This window comes from Phaenicophaeus curvirostris, chromosome 16 (genome assembly GCF_032191515.1).
Source record: "Phaenicophaeus curvirostris isolate KB17595 chromosome 16, BPBGC_Pcur_1.0, whole genome shotgun sequence".
Taxonomy (NCBI): Eukaryota; Metazoa; Chordata; class Aves; order Cuculiformes; family Cuculidae; genus Phaenicophaeus; species Phaenicophaeus curvirostris.
Window position 1 is genome coordinate 14,052,375 of NC_091407.1, and position 23,109 is coordinate 14,075,483.

Sequence of the window (23,109 nt, forward strand, 5' to 3'; positions counted from 1 at the left end):
TTTTTTCTTCTTTTATAGGAGAAAAATTTTGTTTACAATCTCACTATCCAGTATTTTCTTAGCTGCTTATTTTTTTTTTAACAGTTGTGCTCTGGAGTATTTGCATTCACTACTACTTTTTTACTACTTGTAACTTAATATTTGTAATTTATATGTACCTTCAGCTACCCTTCTTTCCTTCCAGTTTTCTTCACATCAGTTTTGCAGAGGTAGCTGTTTCTCCTTTTCTAATCCCCTTTTTATTTCTCTTTGGTATTTAATCTTCCCTCCCAGTTCCAGGACTTGGGCGTTCCCTTGGCTTTCTTCCCAAAATGCCCCGTTTAAGAATGGTCCACATGTTCCTCTGGTACTTAATTTATGGACACCCTTTAAATGGAATTCAGCAAAAAGGAGGTAGTGATGGTGAGAAAAAAAGCAGCAAGCAAGGGATGGATGTGAATGCAGCTGTAGTTAAAGCACAACCAGATGAGACCATAGAAATTACAACAACTGCAGTGAATCCTGAAATCCCTGCACAGGAGACTGAAGTAGAGCTGTCTAATCAAACCGGTAAGGAGTGCCACATACTGACTTCACTACAGACTTTACATGGTTCAGAGTAGAATTTCCATAACTGTTTAACAATACGATTTCAATGTAAACACTTTAAGGTAAGAACACAAATGTTTGACAAGAAATACTCATAATATTAACGGCTTGTTCTCAAATCGAAAAGGATATCATACAGGGGCTCTTTCCTGGATAGTGAAGTACAGTAGGCTCAAATTCGGAATGATATAAAGGTGGAAAGGTTGCTAGTAATTCAGAGAGCACAATTTGAATTCAGAAATATCTTGAGTGAATTTGATGAAATGGTTTTGATTTAGTTTTGGCAGGGATGATTCTACAATGAGGCCATAGTTGCATAATTACTGCTTAAGTTACCTTAGAAAATGTTGCCCCTTGTTATTTATTTTACAAAAACAAGTTGTAGTAAGTGGGACAGGATACGTATCTTCTAAAATGAAAAAGGATTTTAGAGGTAGTTGATAAATCGTTCTCCATGCTGTTTGGTGTAAAATCATAGGATGGTTTGGGTTGGAAAGGGGGACCTTTTACAGGCCATCCAGTCCACCCCCCCTGCAGCGAGCATGGACATCTTCAGCTAGATCAGGTTGCTCCAAGCCCCATCCAACCTCATCTTGTATGTCTCCAGGAATGGGGTGTCTCCTACCTCTCTGGGAAACCTCTTCCAGTGTTTCATCATCCTCACTGTAAAAAATGTTTTCTTTGTATCTAGTCTAAATCTCTTCTCTCTTGGTTTAAAACTGTTATCCCCTGTCCTATCACAACAGGCCCTGCTAAAAAGTTTGTTTCCAAGAAATAATTGGATTTAGTATCCAAGGGGACTTTTTTTAATATGCTTTAAGGATATTTAAGTCTTGGAACAGATTATCTTAGTGAAAAACAAAGTCTTGTGAAGGTAGTGTATATGCCATCTTCATACTTCAGAACACAGAATTCATTGTATTGGTTGCTTTCAAGCATCCTCTAAAATGTCTATGTAAGCTAAGAAATAAAGGGCAGACTCACTATTTGTAGCCTTAAATGTGCTTTTCAAGCACATTTCACCAACACTGAAAAACCCATAAAAGTCCACTTCAGGGAAGATGGAAAATCAATGGCTTAGATAATTTTCAGGTCGGTTTAGATTTTCAGATTTCCAGACCATGAACTGCCAAATGCGTTCTGCTTGAATGCTCACAGTAAAATGGTTCGTCTAACTGTTGGGTTTGTCCTGTGTACATCTAAGCCAGTCTTCTTGTTCCTAGTGTATGTGGATAACCTGTCATGGATGCGCTATGTCCCTCCTCTCCCGGTTCACAGAGAGTTTGGATATGGATGGGCTCTTGTTAGTGACATCCTTCTCTGCTTGCCTCTCTCACTCTTTGTTCAGATAGTACAAGTCAGCTACAAGGTACGGCGCTTTTTGGTTTTACGTTTGTTTTATTTTAAAGCCTGGTGATATCAACTGTACCTATAAGCAGTAACAAACATCCTCTTGGTCTGTTTTAACAAAACAGGCCGTCAGAGGCCAGACACTTCATCTCTTGATAGTCCTTTACAGAAAAATTAGTTTCTTTTACAGCCACACTGAAAAAAATGTATAGTCCTCTAATGCTGCCAATTCTTAAGCTAATATTTTGCAGAGCTTTTTGTAATCTCACTGAATTTTCTGCCTTGTTGATTGACAAGAATAATGTTTAATTATTTTACAAAAGCAGTAACATTTGCTTAGAAAATATTTCAGTAGACAGTTCTGGTGGCAAAGCTCAATACTTTAAAGGATATTTTGCATTTTGATTAACTTCTACAATAATTCTAGGTGGATGGTCTGGAAGATTTTTTAAACGATCCACTAAAAAAGCACACTCTGATCAGAGTTCTTCCAAGGTCAGTCCGACAGCAGCTTCTCTACAAAAGGTAAGCAGATGAGCCAAAGTAAATGACTCTAGGGAGGAAACGACAGTGGTTGACTATTTTTGCAGTTATTTCCTGTTTGTGTCAAAAAGAACTTTGTTGCTTAAGACAAGGATCATCAGTCTTCTAAGGATAGTGTGCAAAAGTGTATTTTTCTCTCCTGAACAGAAGGTAATAAGAAACTAATAAACAATATTCATGCATGCTGTCAGGCAGTGTTTGAGAGCTGGGAGGTTCTGTCCTTCATAACTCATCAGCAGGATGTTACTCTGTATAAAACACACTCCTGACTGCTGCTAAATTCAGAATTTAATAGAGTCTAAATGTTGCTGTCCTTCATAAATCTTTCCGAAGATGCCACGTTTCCCAGTTCCTGCCTCTCCTACATGCCATTCAATTTCTTCTCATGCTCTCAGTGGTATGTCTGCCATTGTTTGCTATTCCTCATCTAGGAGATAGAAAATTGAGAGTGGACTGGAGGTAGGAAGGAAAGGAAAGTGATTTGAATATGTGGCATAAGCTGCACCATGATTGTGATGGTTGGAGGCTGAGACCACAGTTTGCGAATCTGCAGACCCATCACTGGTGTCTGAACAGTGCCAGACAGCATCAGCTGTGGTCAGCTCAGATTTGCAATTGCTAACCTATTGCTTGATAAATTTTAGTAACAAGGAAACTGGATTTATGGTATTTTCTGAAATCTGCAGGCGCCATCTGCTAGTTTGATGCAAAACACTGACATAAACCCATGTTGTGCGTTCCCCCCAATTCACTAAAACTTCTCTAACTCAGCCCAATTTGCTTCAGCGTTTCTGGGCTTGTCAAATGGTCTTTCAGAGCCCCAGAGAAAACTCCTGCCAAAATACGGTTCTTGTACTGCACAGAAAAACTTAGTGAAGTTAAATGTGGGCAAAGCTGATTTTTGTACAAACTCCCTCAGAAACTAGATCTTGTAGAAGTTCCTGCAGCTGCCAGAATTTTGCCATATAAGTAGATCTGCAGCACAGGAAATGTTGCATTTTTTGCTCTGCCAAAGCTATGAGCAACTGAAAGCAGTTTTCTTGAAGCAGTAATTCTGAACAACCTTAACTACAAGGATCGTTGCCTGGTTCTTTATATGCACACGTGAAGGTTTATCAGCCCACATTTAGCAGTTGTGTTTTCTTACTCATGTCTTCTCTTCATAACATGAAATTGTCTTCAAATCTGGCATTCTGACCTTGTTTAATTCATTTTTATATATGGCATTTCTGGCTAATTTTGGACTTTGCTAGCAAAATTTTAGTATTTGGCTAAAATTGTGTGGTTTGAAAAAAAGGAAATTTGGAGCTTAGGGATACTGTGTTTTCTATGGGCTGGCAATTTAAACACAGATACCACTTTGGAAATTCTAAAATTCAATAGTTCAAAAAAGCAGCTGTTTCCTCAAATTCTAGGTTGCTGCACGAAAATGGTGTGTTTTCTGATATAAATTTTACTGTTTTCATGAGTGCTAATAATAATGCTCCTAATATTGCTGTAGGAGGTACATCTTTTCAGTGATAGAAAGCCTTCAACGATTATGTTACATGGGACTGATACAGTTTGGCCCAACAGAGAAGTTCCAAGACAAAGACCAGGTAATTTTTTTTGAAAATGTGGTCATTATTATTCTTATTTTTTGTCCAGTGAAATAAATGCAAGGCTGGGGATTGTAGCTACCTTAACTAGTTAAGTCCAATACTGATGTTTCAGATGCTAGTGCAAATCTCCAGATCCAAGTGACTTATTGCAAGTTGTGCAGCTACTTTTTACCTCTTTGTCTGGAAAGACACTACCTGAATGTATAATGCTGAATGTTGTGCACAGTAGTGGTCTGGGAAGTTCCAAACTGGCAGCACTTTATGAAAAATGAGCATGCCACATGCTGTTCCATCAAGGTGTTAGTTAGGCATTGAATGCCTGATACAGAATAGTGTCACTGATCAGAGAAAAATAATGACATTTGCATGCATCCTTTTATAAACAAGGAGCACGTGCAAAGGAGAAGGCAGTCTCAGTGTGTCATTTATGAGGATAAGAAAGATAATTAGGCCCAAAACGACACCTATGCAAATCCTGAATGAGAGCTTGTATGAAATAGCCACTCACAGGGGAAACTAGGAACATCCTGCACAAATGGGGGAAAAGAAACTATTGTAAAGCTAGAAATGAAATTTCTGCTTTGCTGGCAAGGGAAGTTTGGGAACACAATGGAATAAGGTGGGGACGGGTTTGTCTTCTGTCAGTGTACTGGCTCAAAACAGCAGACTGAGAAATGCCAAGCAATCCTAAACTAGATTGTCTCCTGTAAATTAGGCAATTTCTATTGGTTTTGCCTGAATATGCTGTATTTCACAGGTCTTTGTGTATATGAAGAGAAATGCTGTGATTGTTGATACCACTATCTGTGACCCCCACTATAATCTGGCTCAAAGCAGTCGCCCATTTGAGAGACGCTTGTATGTTCTGAATACCATGATGGATGTGGAAAACTTCTGGTTCGATTTGCAGTGTGTCTGCCTTAACACACCATTGGGTATAGTATAATTGTTCATTTTTATACCACAGCTCCTCCTCCTTTCCTAAAACTTGAGGCAGGCTCTTGTTTGTCACTTCTAATGATTCGTTCTCATCTGCTCCACTTGTGCATCAAAAAAACCTAGTTTATGCACCCCAGGTTTTTTGTGTTTATTTTTAAATAGCATACATGCTTGTCATATGGTAGCGTGTTTGTGTCTGTTGCAAGTTTTCCAGGCTAGTCAGACCACGATTACTCTTAGCTCCCGAAATATGAGAATGATATCATTTCACCAATTTGCTTTGTTTTATTCCGTTTAAGTATTTTCCATGTTGAACCTTAAGGGGAAAATTGCTTTGTGCTGGATTAAATTTATATTGAGTCTCTAGAACAAATACCTGCAGAGGAGACCTAGTCCTGCCCTGTTGTCTCTGAGCATGGGCAGACAAAAAGCAGTAGTAAGCCAGAAACTTTTTTTTTTTCCTATCTCTGAGTTCTTTTATTCTGAAACTCCTCTGCTGTCTCCGAAACGTATCTACAACATGAAGGTGTCTGACATACCAAAGGTTCACGCTGTGTTTCAGCAATCACAACTTGCCACATTGTGTTGCCACATTTGAATATTGGAAAGGCTGTGATCCATGCCTAGAATATCAATGAACTGCTAAATTTTTTCCCTTATAAAGGATACCAACCACCCATTTTTTCTGCCCTGAATACAAGTTTGGACACATTAGTGCCTTCTACTGGAAGTTAACTAGCACACCATTGGCCACTCTTGAGAAGGTGACTTGTTTTATCGAGAAGTAGGAAAAACGTTAGTGCTGTGTGGAAGCAGCCGTTTGCTATGGTGGTTTGGATTGAAAACGGGTTGGAGTCTTACATGTGATGCTGACAGTCAAAACCATTTGTATGCTTAGGAGTTGTCCGCTGTCCTCGTACAAAGAGAAATAATCTTCAAGGGGAGGAGACTGCACGAGATGTAGAAATGGAACAAGAATCAGCAGCAGATAAACACAACCTGGAACGAAAATGTGCAATGTTGGAATACACCACGTGAGTCGTCTTCATCCTCGCTTCGTAGCTTGGATAGAGTGGGCAAAAAGAACTATTCTGGTTTTGAGGATGTTACTCAATAGCAAAAGCAGTTAAGACTCTGACATTTCAGTTGCATGTTGTGGCATTTTTCTTAGCAATTCAGAGGCTGTCTGATTAAAAAGACCTATAGATACGTATAATGTTTGTATGTAACTTGTTTACCAAGCAGGTTGTTATGCCAGAGGAATGGGGAAAACAGATTCAGATTTCTTTCCAAAGCAGTATGAATGTGTGTTGCAAGAGTCTTGGGCAAAGCAAAGCTGAGAGGGAAAGAGTGCTTCCTAAGTGCAGTTAATGCAAGGCAAAATTACCAAGATTCTTTGTTTCTGTGCTTTTTGTCCTGGTATGTCAGGTACCCTGTGTCCTCACTAGCTCCCTGGTTCATGTTCTGAATTCTGTCCTGCTGTGTTGCCCTTTGCTGCATATTGTTGAGAAATTGATTTCTAATAAGGCATTGGTGAACACTGGTGAAATCCAGAGGCGATCTCTGGAGCATTTCCTCTCCTACCTAATCACAACCAGAATCTCTGCGAAGATTATGTGCTTGCAACCTGACAGCCACGCGAAATGCTGGTCGTACTTTTTGTATTGTGTGGTCCACTGTGGTTTAGGTTTGTGGAGATTCTATTCTGTTTTAATAAACCATCTGTTTAAAAGTATTTCCAAATAGTTCAGTGTTACAGGTAGATAGATCAAGTTATCTTAAAAAAATCAGTGGAGTTGAGGGAACCGAATTCCACTGATCCTTGCTGGTAGAAAATATCCTATTTAATCCACTTGTCAGCTTTCACAAATGGGCTCCATTGTGTCATAAAAATATTTTTAAATTGATATCTGGGGTTTATTTGCAGTTAGGCTGGAGATGACTGCAACATCTTTAAGGTCAAGAAACATTTTTAGGATTTAGCTGATAGTTTAAAGTTATAATGAGAGAGTTGTGTATTAAAGCTTGACTGAAATAATTTTTTCATGGTAGCTTTCAAAAGATCTTTCATAAGACGAAACAGGATTTTAAAAATGCTCTTTGCTGTTATTAATGGATTATCAGAGCTGTCATATCTGCTGCATATGCAAAGCTCATTTATGGCTTGGTCTTTTTCCTTGGAGGCAGTAAGTTTGTCTCCACGATTTCTTGCAAAGTACCATGTTTATTAAGAATTTTAAAAAGTCTTTTTTAATTCTGCACTGCAACACCACACTGCAAGTAAACTGGCTCATTCACGAACAGTACCAGTTAATCCATTACACGCTATTCCTTGGTAGTCTCATCCCCTTTCCAGAGAAAGAATTGCAGTGCGTTGTTTTTTTGGCTTGTATGTACATTCAAACAAGCCTTAATGAATTTATTAGAAAACAAAACCAAAAAAACCCCAAGGCTAGACAGTCAGCGTTAAAAAGGGTTACATTGCTGCTAGTTCCTGTGCAATACTTGTGCCACACTTGTCCTTAGAGTCTTTCATCTGAGCAGGAGTAGCACTGAGAACTGAGTTTAACATGGTCAGTGGTAATGAAATTACTGTTGGTGTAATCTTTAAACTGAAAGCTCAGTCATTAAATATCAGGGATTAAAACAATGGAAAAGGATTGTTTTCAAGTTACTTCTGTAACAGGGTTAAGGGAAGGAGCATCTCTCTTTCTCCTCTTCTTTCCTAGCCTTGTCTAAATTGGGAGGACAAGAGGAGAGAGTCTGCACATAGCACACACGTCCCGTAAGAGCAGCCAAAAATGTACTCACTACAAAATAATGACTGTATATTTTGTTACTCTTTCTCTTAGAGGCAGCCGAGAGGTGGTTGATGATGGAACTATCCCTGGAGATGGGTTAGGAGCTGCAGGTCTGGATTCCAGCTTTTATGGGCATCTAAAACGCAATTGGATCTGGACAACCTACATCATCAATAAGACTAGGAAGGTGGGTATTTTAAAATTTATATCCTGCAATGACTTTTCCAAATTTTAGTATTCTTAGGGTTGAGATACTAATAGCAAAATCTTAGTGTTTGCATGCTTTCTCAGCAAAAAATTCTGCTCAGCCTCTGTAGCAGTGAAAGAATCAAGCATTTCTTTTTCAATGATGACTTCTTTTAAACTTGAGGAGATTTGTAATCTAGTGGTCACTAGAATATGATTTAAGAAAAGGTCTAGAGCAATTCAGCTATGTAGTAGTAATGATAGCAATAAGACAAATAAATTCTTCACCACAGCCAGAGATCATTCCCTTTATAATGAAAATTGATTTCTAACACTGCTGAAAGGATATAGTGTATGGTACTGTTAAAATCAGTGCACTCCTTTTGCATGTCACCTTCTCTAAAGCTGTGTTGTCTTAGGAAAATACAGTTTCTGAAAATGGACTGACAATGAGACTCCAAACCTTCCTAACAAAACACCCGCTTCCACTCAGTACTGGAGGTAAGGTGGTGGTGCTTAGGGGGGCTGTAACTGCATTATAGCTGTTACTGTTTTGTCAAACACAGTACAGAGGAGATGGGTTATTCCTGTCTTCTTACAGTAACTTAGGATGCCTCTGGGGCAGTAAATTAGTTAAGTAATTTCTTTCCCGATATATAGAACAATATTTTTTTCATTTGGTATTGATGACATGGGTCGTTCCTGTCTCCTTACAATGATCTAGGATGCTTCTGAGGCAGTAAAATAGATACGTAAATAACTTCCTATAGAACGATAATGTTTATCTTTTGTAATTTCTGATGTGCAGTTTGCAGAAGGTCTAGAGGGACCAGTGTTTTGTACGACTAGGCACTGTTAAAATTGCATAGCCTAACGTTTAAGTCAAGGAGGAAGAAATGCTCCAGGTTGAATATAAAACTTCAACTCAGTTCCCTTGCTTTTGTGTGCTATGTGCTAGACTTAGTAATTACTTGATGATTCCTCATTTATGTGGAATTTTATTCTGTGAGTTGCTGAGAAGTGGCGTGAAATGACAGAACAACAGGCAAGTCTGAGACGGCATCTGACTTTGAATGTACTGAAACTTGGGCATTTGCTCTTTATACTTTAATATTGTAGAATGTAATTGCTATAAAGCTCCAATACTGTAAATATGTGTATTTTTAGGTAACAAAATTAATATTTTGGGAGAAGCAAGGTTAGGATCTGCATCGCTTGTCCACAAAGAAGAATATATTGAAATAAGTAGTGAACCAGCCCAGGATCGAACCAAACGAGTGAGAGGTGGAAAAAGCCAAAAGAGGAAGAAGCTTAAGAAAGATGTCGGAAAGAGGGCAAAGAGGAAAAAGAAAGGCAAGTAACACGTCGGGGAAAATGAAGCATTCTTTTTAATGCATAGGCCTGCTGAGGGAATTCTAAGTGTGTCTGTGCCAACTCCTTGCAATTCACCATCAGCTTCCTAGCTGGCTTAAAGATTCTTCATGGTATGAAGCTCTAGCTAGTCAGTTTGCCAACTAAAGTGCTTTTTTTCTCATTTCTGGAGGAAATATTATTGTGTTTTACTTTCTGAGCTTCTCTTGTGCTTCATTCTTACAAACAAACTAATTGGTGCTGATGCTGCCTGTGGTAGGAGTTTGAATTAATCAGAATATGCAGTGCTGAGATCACTAACTGGATTATTTTTTTTATGGGTCTGTTAGAAGAGGTTTCCGTAGAGAAAAGTAAAAAACTTCGCTACCATGATGAAGCTGACCAGAGTGCCCTGCGGAGGATGACACGCCTGCGTGTCACCTGGACAATGCAGGAAGATAGTCTGCTCATGCTGTGCCGAATTGCTAGTCACGTGCTAAATGCAAAGGTATTTCATGGACCCATTAAATAGAGGCCTTATATACTGAACACCCATTTCATGAGTCCTAGGAATTCATCCTGGCTCTAACCATCATTTGTGTACATAAAAAATTAAGTTTGACTCCAAACACGCTTGTTTTTCACACAGGTAAAAGGGCCCTTTGTTCCTTGGCAAGTAGTGCGGGATATCATGCATGCCAACTTTGAGGAGTCCCTTGATAAAACTTCACACTCCGTTGGAAGAAGAGCTCGTTACATTGTCAGAAGTCCACAGACCTATCTTAATTATAAGTAAGAAGTTTTCTGTCTATGTTCTAGGTATTGGCTAAATTCTCCTGAAATTAAGTGATGTGGCCCTCCTATGGTTTTACCTTGTCTCACGTGACTTCTACATTTCAACTTTTTTGCACCCTAGTGCTCTCAAGTCTGTATTGAATTGGGAGAATTTCAACTATGTACAACACCTTCAATTGTATCTGTTGCAGAGTTTGTCTTGCTGAGATTTACCAAGATAAAGCCCTCATTGAAGATTTCATGAATAGAGAAAATAATTATGAAGACCCACAGGTAGGAGGGAAGCATTCTAGAAAGTCACAGAGTACTGTATGCTGACTGAATTACTAAGTGCTTGCACTGTTTCAATTACTGTGATTTCGTATCTTGCCTCTCCCTTGTACACTTAGCTGTTTTAAAAATAACATCATCGTAAAACTGCAGCATCATTGCTGTTTAGGGAGTACAGTGGACACCGGCAGCTTTGCAAAAGCACATAAACAGCACTGCTGAGCAACAAAGATTTGCCTTTTCAATGTCCCTGTTTATAAACATCCATAAATGAGCCTCCATATGCACTGGTTTGGTGGGGTTTTTTTAATCCTCTCAGCCTTCTTGTTGTCTAAGCAAGAAAACATTTTTGCTCTGTAGTTTCTTATTTTGTATTCTGGTGCATGTCAAAATATCGCCTTAGCTTCTGTGAATGAGCACAGGAATGTAAGCAAATCTTATGAGAGAAACCTTGACTTGATCAGCCAAAAGATTTTTTTTTTCAATTTCTGAGCATTTTATGGCTTAAATCAACCACAATTTCTTATTGAAAAGTTGCTTACGCTTTCAGTGCAAACAGTTCCATTTTGAATTTCAAAACTTTTTTAGAACTGGGACAATGTCACAGCAAGATTTCCATTGTTTTTATCCAGGGACGACATTTTATATTATTGTCAGAAAACCCCAGACAGTTCTGTTGTTAGATTCATGTTTGTTTAACTGGAGAGTAGCTGCTCACTGATGAGACATCGCCAAAATAAATGCATGTATGCCCATCCCCAAAGTCTGTCTTTTGGAAGCAAATACAACTTGTTTCCAGAGAGATACAGGATGGCTCCTCTTGTGTAACGGGTGTTCTTCAAGCTGTGATTGTACAAACAGACTTAATGGAGAACATGATAAAGCCTGAAGGATAAGCAGAAGCTTAAACAACGCTCTGGCAAGAGATCTTATGTTGTTAATTCAGTATAATTGGTTTTAGAACATATGTTCATCGTGCGTTGCTTGTAGCTGTGAGCGTGATTAGAGACAGAACCTGCAACTGTTGAGTAAATCAGCAAACACAACCTCCACAGAGCTGCTCTGATGCATTTTCTAGTCTGTTGCACTGTTTCTGACTTGATGATTCAAAACCAGCTGCTTCTACTAGAATCCTTCATGACCACTTTAAAAGTAGAGGGTCTTTTCCCACTAAGGATGATAACATTTCTATCTCTTCTTTCCTAAGGTTTGTGCAAAAGAGTTTAAAGAGTTTGTGGAAAGACTGAAAGAGAAATTTAGTTCAACCCTCGGGAATCCCAAACTTGATATTCCTGACACTTTGCAGGAGCTCTTTTCCAGGTATTTTAGTTATGGTGCTTTTGGCTCTGGACACAGGCCGGGACAGTGAAGGAGGAGGACAATTCAGTGCAAACCTCTCCTCTGCTGTGCATGATTTACACCCCCTGTCACTTGTACTCCTAGTATCAAAAGAAGTTTCAGTAATTACCATAAGCAATGTTTCCTTCAAATCCATACTTCCTAAATATATGTAACTGATTTTCAGTTACTCGCACAAGCTCTCTTATTTTAAACCGTTCCCATTTTGCTATATTTAGACTTTTAAAGCAGAAATTCACAGCGTTGGAGTTTCATGAATTGTTATATCCTCAGCTTCGCTATTAGAGATGTCAGTACTCAGCTATAACATTTAAATGCAATAGAAGGCTTCCTTTTACCATTTTCCAGATGAACTGGCCTCTTTTTATATCACAATATGTAGCTGGGTGCTCAGTTAATCATCTCAGTGCTGCTAAAACTGTTGGCACGGAAGAGCGCTCAGGCTTGTATACTATTCTCCAGCCCTAGGTCATCATGTTTTTTCATGATTAATAACACTTGGAGAGAAGTGTGAAAATTTGGGTCTCAAACCATTTTATGATGACAAATTTAGCCCCTTTGCAAATGTTCTTACTTTGAGAAGAGCTGTACTTTACAGCAAAAGTGATGCCGATGCTAACTGGAAGTCCAAAACCTCAATAGAACCACAAACCCCTACAGTTCTGCACTGTCTCCTCTCCATGTGTTTTATCTCCTTGTCAACAGGTATCTTAGTGGAGTGGGGGAGATTGATCCAGACAGTTCTTTTGAATTTTCATGCTTACGCTGAGGGTTGCTGGAGCAGAGAGGACCCCTGCGCTGTTTCAACACTGGTCTTATTAGCAATTGCGCTTGTCAGCCTCTGGGTTTCACAGCTGATATAAAATTAGAGAATGATACTTTTGTCTCAGCATTCTCCTTTCCCTTAACTAGATTTCGAGTTCTGGCCATCGGAGAAGACACCAATCATAACACCAAAGAGGACAGTCTAAGCAGGTGAGTCACAGGAGCACTGTTTTTTCCCATTAGGATTCTAAGGTCATGTTAGCCCTCACATCTGTGAAAGTCATATACCTAGTCTTCTAATTCAGTACAGTTTTCATCTGTTGCAGTGTATAGATGTGTTAATAGAAAAATACTTTCACAAGGCTGCAGGGACCTCTGATATAAATTATCAATTCGATGAATAAAATGACAGCAGCAAAGACCTCACAGTGGTGGTCTGTTACCTTTAGGACAACAGTGTATGTTTCCACTATGGGTTCTGCATCTTAAGTGGAGCTATTATCAAAGAGAACTTCTTTTTGTGTCAGATTCTCTGGGCTGATCCAAAAATTCAGGGCAGAAGGTCAGTGAAAATGTAACAGGCTCGTCTACATGAAAACAGCTTCTCAGCTGTAGTGAAGCAGGTGATTGAGTTTGTATATTATCGTGCTAGTTTAATAGTTAGATAGTTAGAGACCTCAAAAATTGCCAGGAATAAACTTCTACTTTCTTTTTTTTTTCCCTTTCAGTGTCTGTGATATTCATTTTCTAGTGCTACAGAATCTGATTCAGAGCACGTTGGCACTCTCAGATAGCCAGATGAAAACTTGCCAGTCATTTCAGGTACAGTATCTGGACCAAACTTTGTGTCACAGAATCATAGAACCATTTACATTGGAAAAGAGCTGTAAGATCATAGAGTCCAACTATAAACTTGAGGCCACCTTTAACCCATGTCCCTAAGTACTGCATGTATATGTGGTCATGCCACCCTAATGAGTTACTTCTTCCTACTTTGATATATGCTTTTTTTTCAAATGGGAGAAAAGAAACCCAGAAACATATTTATAGCCTTTCTGTGGCGATTATTCTCTCCGGCTTTTAGGAAATAAAGTATTCGAGGCAGATTTCCAGTATGTTGCTTTTCTCTCAGAGGATGAGATTGCAAGATGTGAGGTTGAAGCAATCCCGCAAACCAATATGAAATAAAGTCTACGTCCCTTCTATTGGGTCAAACCGTATCATGATTTAGTGTCCACTTCAGCAATTTGAATTATGCTCTGGAGGAGATATCAGAAAGACAGTATCCAGCTGACACTGGTGTTGGGGAGCCTCTTCTTCAGTGATAGGAACCACAAAAATATATCATCTATTATCCAGGCACTTAAAAGAATAAAGTTAGAAGTTCGAAGGGACTTTAATATCTCATCAGCAGGCAAGAGCGGAGCCCAGAAAGCCAAGCTTATAGAAGCATGTGTTGTTGGTAAAATGATGGGAAGAATCTACCAAAATGTGTTACAGATGAGCATTCTTTACATATAGAATTCTTGTGGGAGCCTGATCCCATTTTGAATATCAAGTGTTCTGTAGTATGTAGTTAATTTAATTGACATTTACTGTGGAAAGTCTGGAAGTTCATAAAAGGAATAGAGTGGTGTAGTTAAGTAAATTTATATGTGTCATTTACTTCCTGGCTTGTGGCTTTATAATCATTCAGTTAATATAAACCTCAAGTAGGTGAGTCTAACAGTGGATTCAGAGCTACCGCTGCCTCTCACATTGAAGGGTTTTTTTTGCAGACGTTTCGTTTGTACCGGCAGTACCAGGATGACGTTCTGGTGAAGGCTTTCCAAGAGTGTCAGAAGAGAAGCTTGGTCAATCGCCGTCGAGTCAGCCACACGCTGGGTCCAAAGAAAAGCCGGGCTTTGCCTTTTGTACCCATGTCCTATCAGCTGTCTCAGAGTTACTACAGGTGAGTGTCAGAAAGGTCACTGCTTGTCTTTGAGCAAATAAGAGAATCTACCCAGGCATGCTTGGTTTGGAGGGAAGAAAACACATCAAGTATCTAGAGCAGAGAACCCAACCCTCACAGCTGAGGCTGAGCAGATGAGGGCGGCATTATGTGTGTTGGCCCTTTATTCAGTTAAGCAATTAGGACTGTACAGGGAACAGAGCCCCATTTGCTGGGCAGGCCTTTACAAAGATATTAGCAGAGGAAAGGAGAGGCAGCACCAGAGTGTGGTTGGAGGATTTCTTTAGTACTCTTGTCGTTCTGATTGCTTTTCGTCTCCAGTTACTTCGTGCTGCACTGTACCCAGATGTCAGGGGTGGGGGAGAAGAGATGAAGTGTAAATGTATTCTGTGCTCAGCCAGAAGATGACATCTTTGTTTTGTAGTTGCTGTGTAGTTCCTGACCTTTACATGGTGCATAAATACCCTATATGCTCTGCAACTAGTAAAAGGATAGTGAAAGCAGATGTAGGTCACCACCTCTAGCATGGATTTTCAGCTGCTTGGCTGACCGTAGGCCTAAAGTTCAGAAGGAGCAGATTGTAAAAGATATTTCCTTCTTTGAATTTGTCTTTTTGTCCAGAGTTTTTACGTGGCGATTTCCCAGTACAATTTGTACAGAGTCCTTTCAGTTCCTTGAGAAGCTCAAGGATGTTGAGAAGTCAGACCAGCCAGATAACTTCTCGTTTAAAGAACAAGAAGACAAAGCAGAAGGCATGATTGCGTTTCCTATGGATGGGCCTGGTGGCCAGTGTGTGGCGATGCTTTCCCTTTTCTCCCTGGGACTTATATCTGTGAATGTGAGAATTCCAGAGCAGATAATCGTGGTGGACAGCACTATGGTGGAAAATGAAGTGATAAAAAGGTAAACACTGTTATTTCTCCTAGTAAATACAGCTTGGGGGTGACTTGAATGAAATTGCACGGGCATCAGCATTTTCTGCACTGTATCTTGGCATATTTTACTGTGATACTGTTTCGATTTTCATTTCTGAGGGAGCATTCTGAAGACTTAATGGCACTTCAGTTACTGCCTGTCATTATGGCCTTGGACTGCATTTATCTTCACTTAGGTGACATTTAAATTGCTAGGCACTTCATTGCCATCAGAGCTAATGTGGAAAGGAGAGTGTGCAAGATGGGCATTTTCATCAACATTGTCCTGTCCCATTTCAAAGACTAAGAAGGATTAGTTACTGGGTTTCAGCTTCGCCAGTGAAACCTGTCTCCACAATATTTGTTCTATGCATTGTCTCCTCTTAGCTTTTATTTTTGTTTTAAGCCTCTGGTAGTTGCAGACCACTGGCACTGAAACTCTCTCCCCAGGCAGCTTAATCCTATGAATAGTTATCCTGATGATCACTCTGGGTTGTCTTAGAGTGCACATAAAAGTTCTTGCTGTAGTTTAAGCTGTTGTAAATATATCTGGAAGATACTTTGATCTTTTATGAGCAGCTCATTACCTATTTGAAGATTTCTATCATAGTTCTCCTCCTATAATATGCTGTTCTTTAAAATGAGCAGCCTTGGTTCCTTTACTTGTGGTTTTGGTAGGTTATTCGTGTTATCCAGATCTGTCTCTCTCGTTATTTTCCTCTGTCAAAAACCAAATGCCATGTGCTTGCTGGCAGGTCTGTGCCCATCACGTCATGTTGTATAGGTGACATGCCTGCTTGTGTACCCCAAGATGACAAATGGCCATGGTCTTGCCAAAACAAAAGTAAAAAAGCAGCCAAGCCCCCCAGGGCAGTGATCGATGCACAGCTTATGGTTCTTGTGATTGACTATAAAGAGGGTTTTTTTCCGTCTCGATGGGTAATGCTTGCCTCTTTGTGTGGAGGGGCAGATGCCTTGCACTGTAATACAAAGAACAAGCCTTTGTCCACATGAAACTGCTTCCTGCTCTTTCCCTGACTATTTCTCCAGTTGCTGGAAATGTTCTGAATGCAAATCCTCATATACTTGCAGCCTCTCCGGTTCGATGATCCTATGCAAACTTAATTAAGCTAGTTTATCACCCGAATCATTAGCAAAAATATGCTGAAACCCAAACAAGTCCCATTTCTGTGTATGAGCATCTGAGTCCCCTTGTCCAACCGGTTATGTACCTGCACTATTTTTTTCTAAATGATGTGTTCATTTTTCGCTTTAAATTTGTTTTAAGGGAAGGTACTTAAGATCTAACTCACCTTAGAAAAGGTTGGAAGGAACCTTTGACTGTCTCTGGCATAACCTGCTTAAATAGAGGCAAATTCAGAGTTAGATCAGGTTGTTCAGAGCCTTCACTTATCCAAAGTGGTTCTTATATCTTGGAAAAAAATGGTATTGAGTTGACTAAGCTTGCTCCTAGAAATTTATCCTGGCTAGTCTGTCTTTATTTCGAGCCTGTCTGCAGTTTGTATCATGTTGGGGTTTTGTTTGTTTTCTTTTTTAGAGTAACTGAAGTTTTTGGTCTCTAATTCCTTCCTCTCCTTTTCTCCCTTAAAAATAAACACTGCCCTGCACTGCAGAATCCCATATGGTGTCAGCCTTCGTGCTCTGACAGATGTTCTGTTGTGATGAAGTGTCTGCTGAACCAAAGAGGTTCAGCACTGTAAGCTGAGATATTTTGGGTTCATTTCAACATACTTGCGAAAAAAATAGAGTGTCCTTTTCCAGGGACCTTTAGTGTATTTTCTTTTCTGTAGCTGCTTGTTCTCAGCACTTTAAATCAGCCTGCTATGGACATACCCACAGCTGTGCATGGCTAAACTCTAGAATGCAGAACAGCATGTGTTTTTCTGCTACTTGTTGTAATGAATCGCTTTCTTATTTTGGAAAAAAAAACCAAAACCAAACTAAACACCTCTGCTGCAGTTTGGGAAAAGAAGGACTTGAGGATGATGATGACGATGATGATGACTTAGATGACAGCTCCGGAGGCAAACGGAGAATAGAAGTAAAAGCTCGTCAAGCATCGCATACAAATTACTTACTGATGAGAGGCTACTATGCCCCTGGAATTGTCAGCACGCGCAACCTGAGTCCCAGTGACAATATTGTGGTCAACTCCTGCCAGGTGAAGGTTAAGCTGCGATGCACACCAGTTCCAGGAAGACTCAGCTCTCCACGTGAGTTTCTGTTTGGCCTAACATGCACAGAAGTGGGTTAGAGCAGGAAAGACGGCGAATTCGTGAGCTGAGGACCTGATTTGAACAAAGCCTATTAATAGGAACATTCTTTTATCGTTACACACGCAATTTGCCTTGTAATGCACTCTCTCCTGACCTAAAACAGATGGTTACCTTACAGAGACACCTTTTGTCAGTAACAAGTCCTTGCCTGTGTTTCATGTTGTGTGACATTATTAATCCAAAGAGGAAGTCTGTCCTCTGCTCTGTTATCCATTTTCCAAGAGTGGTTTTTTCAGTCCCTTCTGCAGCTAAAAATACCATGTTATGTCACACACAGGCTTTCTCTTCTGTAAAAAAAAAAATCTTTCAGAGCTCCTTGAATGGAAATTCACATTTAATTGTCTCATGCAAGTGCCTGAAATTGTGGTGTTGAGTCCCTGGCCAGTAACTTAAACATTTTGATAATATTTAGAGCTTGAATGTTTGCAATTTATCAGGACACTCCCTTCTTGAAAAGCATCTTCTTTTGATCTGTAATGCAAACATACCCAGGAAAGCCTTTGGTTGTTTAGCTCTTTAGTTGGAAGATCTAGTGCTGTCCCTGCCCATTCCTGTTGCTGTTGTGGCAGAGACAAAATAGAAATTCTTTCTGGAATCTCTGCTGCCACACATGCCCTCCAAGTCTGCTGAGCTGACAGCTCATCGCAGTTCTCATTTTGTCTTGGCTGCCAAAGCAGTGCAGCTGCCACATGGGTGTCCTACAAGGCAGCCTGCAGATGAAAGGCTGGGAGCAGGTAAGAGCAGTGCCAAAGCCACTTTCTAATCATCCAGGACTAGCAAAAGGAGGTATACTGATTCAGCTTCTGAATACTCTGTACGGTGGGGATCAGTTTTGTGCAGTGATGGACCTGTCTCCAAACCCAGAGGTGCCTTGTTATACTAATTGTGCTGGGACACTGCCAGCTTAAAGTTTATATGATATTTGGCCAACAGCTTTCTGCCACAGATCAGCTGCTTCCAGATTTTCGATTGATACAACCCTCCATAGCATTTCCTTGCTCTAGACTTTTCACTTGACCTTCTTCAAGAAAAAAAGATCATTTCCTCATTAACTTAGAGTTAAACTGACCCAGAGTTCAAGAGAACACCAGTAAGTGTATACTGCCCTTCAGCGGTACTTCACTTTGATGGTAGGGGAAGGCCTTGAAACCAGTTTGCCCTTCTACAGATCTCTTCAGAGAGAAATCTGTGAGGCAGAAAGATAACAGGAAAGAGCCACAATGAAGGTGGAAAACTGAGCCCCGTTTTTTGATTGGAGTAGTCTAGAACGCCTCTAATCTGTCCTAGAATATTCATCTTTCTGTAGTGTACTGCATGGTAACAGCTGCTCCACAGCTTATCCGCTTGTTTTTTATTTGCTTTGCAGTTTCTTCTCTGGTTGATAACATGGTTGTGGGAGTCTCCTGCCTCCCTGAAACTTTCACCAGGCTGATAGAAGTCCGAGAAGAAAATTATGAGGTTGATCGGTTTCTTCGGGAATGTACAGAACATTATGGCTATAATCCCAGAGACGCAGCTGCTGTTTTGGAGATCCGTAATGCAATAGAGGCATCTTCCTACTTTGGAATTTGCAAAGCTGAGCTGAGCAAACATTTCTGCAGCTATGAAGAGGTGGAACCTGAACGCACCAGGAGCTTGGAGCAGTACATTCAGGTGCTCTTACAGCCAGCTGCTTTCCATACATTAATGGTTGCATGCTTAGTGTTTCCCTTGAATAGGATAATATTCCAGGCTGAAGGAAACAACTATAAATTGAACAAAGCTATTTATATTAGGCAAGAGATCACATACCCATACCTGATAGCAACCTCACCTCAAACGTAGGAAGGCCAAAAGTCAAAGCAGATCTTACTTAAAGGTGGAGATAAAGCATTTCAGAAACCCAGAGGTACCAACATTCTCTCTTTCCCAGTTCCTTTTTAATTTAAGCTGAACAAAAGTATCTTGTGCTGTAATTCCAGAAAAGTTAAAGGGGCAAAACATCTTTTCAGCCTCAGTGCAACAGAGCAGAAAACTGAATACTCTGCTAAACTCTTCTCTTTCTTTAATGCCAGTTTAAGGTGGCAATTCCATGATAATTGGTTAAGCTGATGTTTTCCAGTGAAAGCTCCTAAGACAATGTTTGTGTTATGGATTTTTTTTTATAGGACCTTCTTGAGATGCGGCAGGTTTTAGAAGTAGGAGGCGATGCTGTAAGACTGGTTGCAATAGTGTTTGCCAAGCCATGGCTATTACATTCAGTACGTCTGAAGAATAAACCAGATGATTCTGATCAGCAAGGTGCAGACACTGCTCTCCCAGACGTACAACAGGATTGCCTGGCATCGGAAACGAAGAAGGGAGAGGAATGCTTGGGAGAGGAGGAGCAGCTGGGAAAAGACACACCATCTATCAGTGATGAAGAACCCCCAAGGAAGAGATGTAAAACTCAGAGTGATGTCCAAGATGGCAATCAAGTCTGCCAGGGTCCACAGAGTGGATTGAAAAGTGGAAGTGAAAATAACTTGGATGCAGATATTACTGTTTCAGAGAAGGAAGATTTAATCATGGACAAAGAAACAGGCTCCTTGGGAGGGCAGGTAGAATCCCTCACTGAACACCAAGTCCATGCTCCAGATGCTGTGAGTGTGGGCACTTACGAAGAAAAAGGTGAATCTTGTTCTGAGGACAAAGGGCTTGAAGAAGAGAATGACGAGCTCAGCACTGAGCACAACAAGCAGATCCCTAGCCTTGAACAATCAGCCAGTGAGCAAGACGACGATCTTCCCTGTTCACAGGAGAACCCGAGCATCCCTAAAGGTATGTAGGAGCACTCCACATCCCAGAAATAGACTAGCTCATCACCAGTTGTTCCCAGACAGGTAGATATGTTTTAAAAGCAAATAGTAGATTCTTTATGAAGCCATACCAGTGAGAGAGGCTTTCATTCCTTGCAGGTGAAGCAGCATTATGCTACTTGATCTGGAAGGTCCTGAAGGTTTCAAATACATCATTCTTTCCTATGCCTGTTGGTGGAATGGTGATGACTGGTTCTGAAAAGTGTTTTTCTTAGAAACACGTTTCCATGTCTTACTGTTCTTCAAAAACATATTTGGATCTGAAGTTTCTCCTTTCTGGCTTCTGTCCAAAGGGGAGACATCTCTCAGCCTAGAACACCCAGTGTAATGGGTGTATGTTGAACCAGGCTGGCCATGACTGTAGAGTCAAACCATTCACCAGAATGGCAATGCATGCCAGTGAGATCAATGGCCTTGTTCGTAACCCAGTTTGACTTCATTTTCATTTCCTTTTTACTGCCAGTTTTCATTTTTAATAGCTAGTTGTTCTTGCCAAGCTTTACATTAAGGAGGCTGTGAGGGATTTTACTGTGTTTTTGTTTTTATCGGCTCTACTTTCAGACTGAATCACAGGCTAACTGCTTGTGTGGTATTTTATCAAGATCTGCTGTTACCCACGCTTCCAGCTGCAGGGTGCCAAGTGAATTGGCTCAGGCTGATCCACACCGTCCTAGAGCTTGGTATTGTTTAATTGGAGCCTTCCTGCAGGAAATAGTCTCAGGCTTGTCTAAACAGCGAAGACTTCAGCAGTTCTTAACGTGAAATTACAACTGGTTTGGGTTTAACTTCCTCTATTTGTTTGTAACACAGGAGGGAAAAAATAGTAGTAACGTTATCAAGCATAAAGCTATTAGTGATGAAGGCCAGCCGAGGGGTTTACTTGTGCTTAAGCTAAAGCCGTTAGCCTCTGGGTGTGGCAGAAATACCCACATTAGGTAATTGTGTAATTAAAGCCCATGACTTAATGCACAATGGAAGCTGCAGGGACAACTGAACCCTGGCTGAAATCTTGTTTGCATTCTCGACTCCTAGCTTAACAGCTACTCAGACTCCTGCTCGACTTTCTTGTGATTACAAGGAGCGTTAAGCTAAACAAACCTGTGTGAAGCTCCCTTCTTCCAGACCACAGAACTATCTGGTGTTCAGCCATGTCATCAGGCTTCTAGGAATGAAACTTCCTGCTGTGAGTCTGGGAATGGAACCACAAAAGTGTGATTGGAGTAGACAGGTGTGGAAGAGGCGTGGGAAGAAAAGAACATGCTGCATGAGAGTGGAAGTTTTAGAGCTCCCCATGCAACCAAGAACAACACCCAGCTTGGTTTGCTTGTGTTATTTTCTAGCATAAGCTGTTACATTTTACAGCTTGGCCACCTTTTACTTTCCTACCAATAGATAAAGACTTTGGGCTAATTAACTTAAAAATTACATGTTTTTTGTCTTTCCAGGAAGTTCTATGACAGATCTGTCCCAGGCAGACAGGGACCGGTGAGTAATGGGTGTCTGCAGAATAGCTCAATGCTTAGTACTACCAAAACACTGCCTGAAAGCAAATGAGTTGGAAAATTGTGTTTTATGCTGCAATGAGAAGTAAGCATTGATGTGGAGAAACTCTATGCTTTCCTCCATTATTCTTGTCAAGGTTACTCTTGTGTTTATATGCACATTGAAAACTGTTTCTGATACCTGTGGGTTTTTTCCCCAAACCCAACTAGCTCCAGGTATTGGAGAAACTAATTTTATTTCACAACTAAGTCCAGTGTCAAAAAGCTTCAGCTTCCATGTTCCCAGGAAAGGCCTGGAGAAGCCGCAGTGTGGGAAATGGGAACGTCCATGCAGGGTCTGTCTTTTGATCCCAAAATGAGGAATTGGGTTACCAGTCAGAGCACTCATGCTGCAGATTTAAGCAGGTCTCTGGTAACTTCTCGAGGGTGTTAGAGCTGGGAACAAACAAAGCTTTTCTGGCCATCAAGACTGAAGGTAATTGTTGGGTGGTATAATGGTGCTGAAAGTGCTGCTGAAGCGGTGAACACCTTGTGCAACACTTCAGGTCTGTGGAGCTGTCTGGTAGATCTGCACTGGTGTCTGCCCTTTCCCAGAGCAGCTGCGGAATCACACCTTGGATGTGAGCGAACACTGGCAATGGGTGTAGCAAGACTATTATGTAGAAATTATGATGATGGGAAATCTAGCTAGGAGAATAATTCTTGGCAGAGCTGAATTTAAATTGTCTTTTCAGGGCCTGTGAGAATGTTTGCTTCATCGGGAGACCGTGGCGGATTGTGGATGGGAATCTGAATAAACCTGTGTGTAAGGGGATGATGGAAGCCGTGCTCTATCACATCATGACGAAGCCGGGCATCACACAAGCCATGCTGCTGCAGCATTACATGGGGGTACTGCAGCCTGTGGCCGTCTTAGAGATACTGCAGGTACTGTGTCAGCTTTAACCTGGTGCAGCTTAACAGTTGGCAGCGTCTTTGCTCCAAGTTCAAGGAGCATAGGGCTGTGAATGAACCACAAAAACCAACCACCTCCTTTTAGTGTAAATTAACCAAAGCCAGAG

At 40.6% G+C, this 23,109-nt stretch overlaps 1 protein-coding gene across 1 annotated transcript in view; it reads left to right on the top strand.

Moving 5' to 3' along the window:
- Window positions 1–23,109, top strand: part of GTF3C1 (general transcription factor IIIC subunit 1) — a 40,386-nt gene that overhangs the window by 15,731 nt on the left and 1,546 nt on the right. Inside the window, exons 15-36 of the mRNA XM_069870282.1 lie at window positions 274–549; window positions 1,812–1,957; window positions 2,366–2,463; window positions 3,983–4,079; window positions 4,840–5,017; window positions 5,920–6,055; window positions 7,874–8,009; window positions 8,428–8,509; window positions 9,176–9,361; window positions 9,709–9,866; window positions 10,008–10,150; window positions 10,345–10,426; window positions 11,631–11,743; window positions 12,695–12,757; window positions 13,276–13,369; window positions 14,326–14,498; window positions 15,120–15,401; window positions 17,393–17,646; window positions 19,076–19,362; window positions 19,857–20,508; window positions 21,992–22,031; window positions 22,783–22,975. Of these exons, the coding sequence (XP_069726383.1) occupies window positions 274–549; window positions 1,812–1,957; window positions 2,366–2,463; window positions 3,983–4,079; window positions 4,840–5,017; window positions 5,920–6,055; window positions 7,874–8,009; window positions 8,428–8,509; window positions 9,176–9,361; window positions 9,709–9,866; window positions 10,008–10,150; window positions 10,345–10,426; window positions 11,631–11,743; window positions 12,695–12,757; window positions 13,276–13,369; window positions 14,326–14,498; window positions 15,120–15,401; window positions 17,393–17,646; window positions 19,076–19,362; window positions 19,857–20,508; window positions 21,992–22,031; window positions 22,783–22,975 (3,869 nt within the window). The remainder of the gene's footprint in view (window positions 1–273; window positions 550–1,811; window positions 1,958–2,365; window positions 2,464–3,982; window positions 4,080–4,839; window positions 5,018–5,919; window positions 6,056–7,873; window positions 8,010–8,427; window positions 8,510–9,175; window positions 9,362–9,708; window positions 9,867–10,007; window positions 10,151–10,344; window positions 10,427–11,630; window positions 11,744–12,694; window positions 12,758–13,275; window positions 13,370–14,325; window positions 14,499–15,119; window positions 15,402–17,392; window positions 17,647–19,075; window positions 19,363–19,856; window positions 20,509–21,991; window positions 22,032–22,782; window positions 22,976–23,109) is intronic.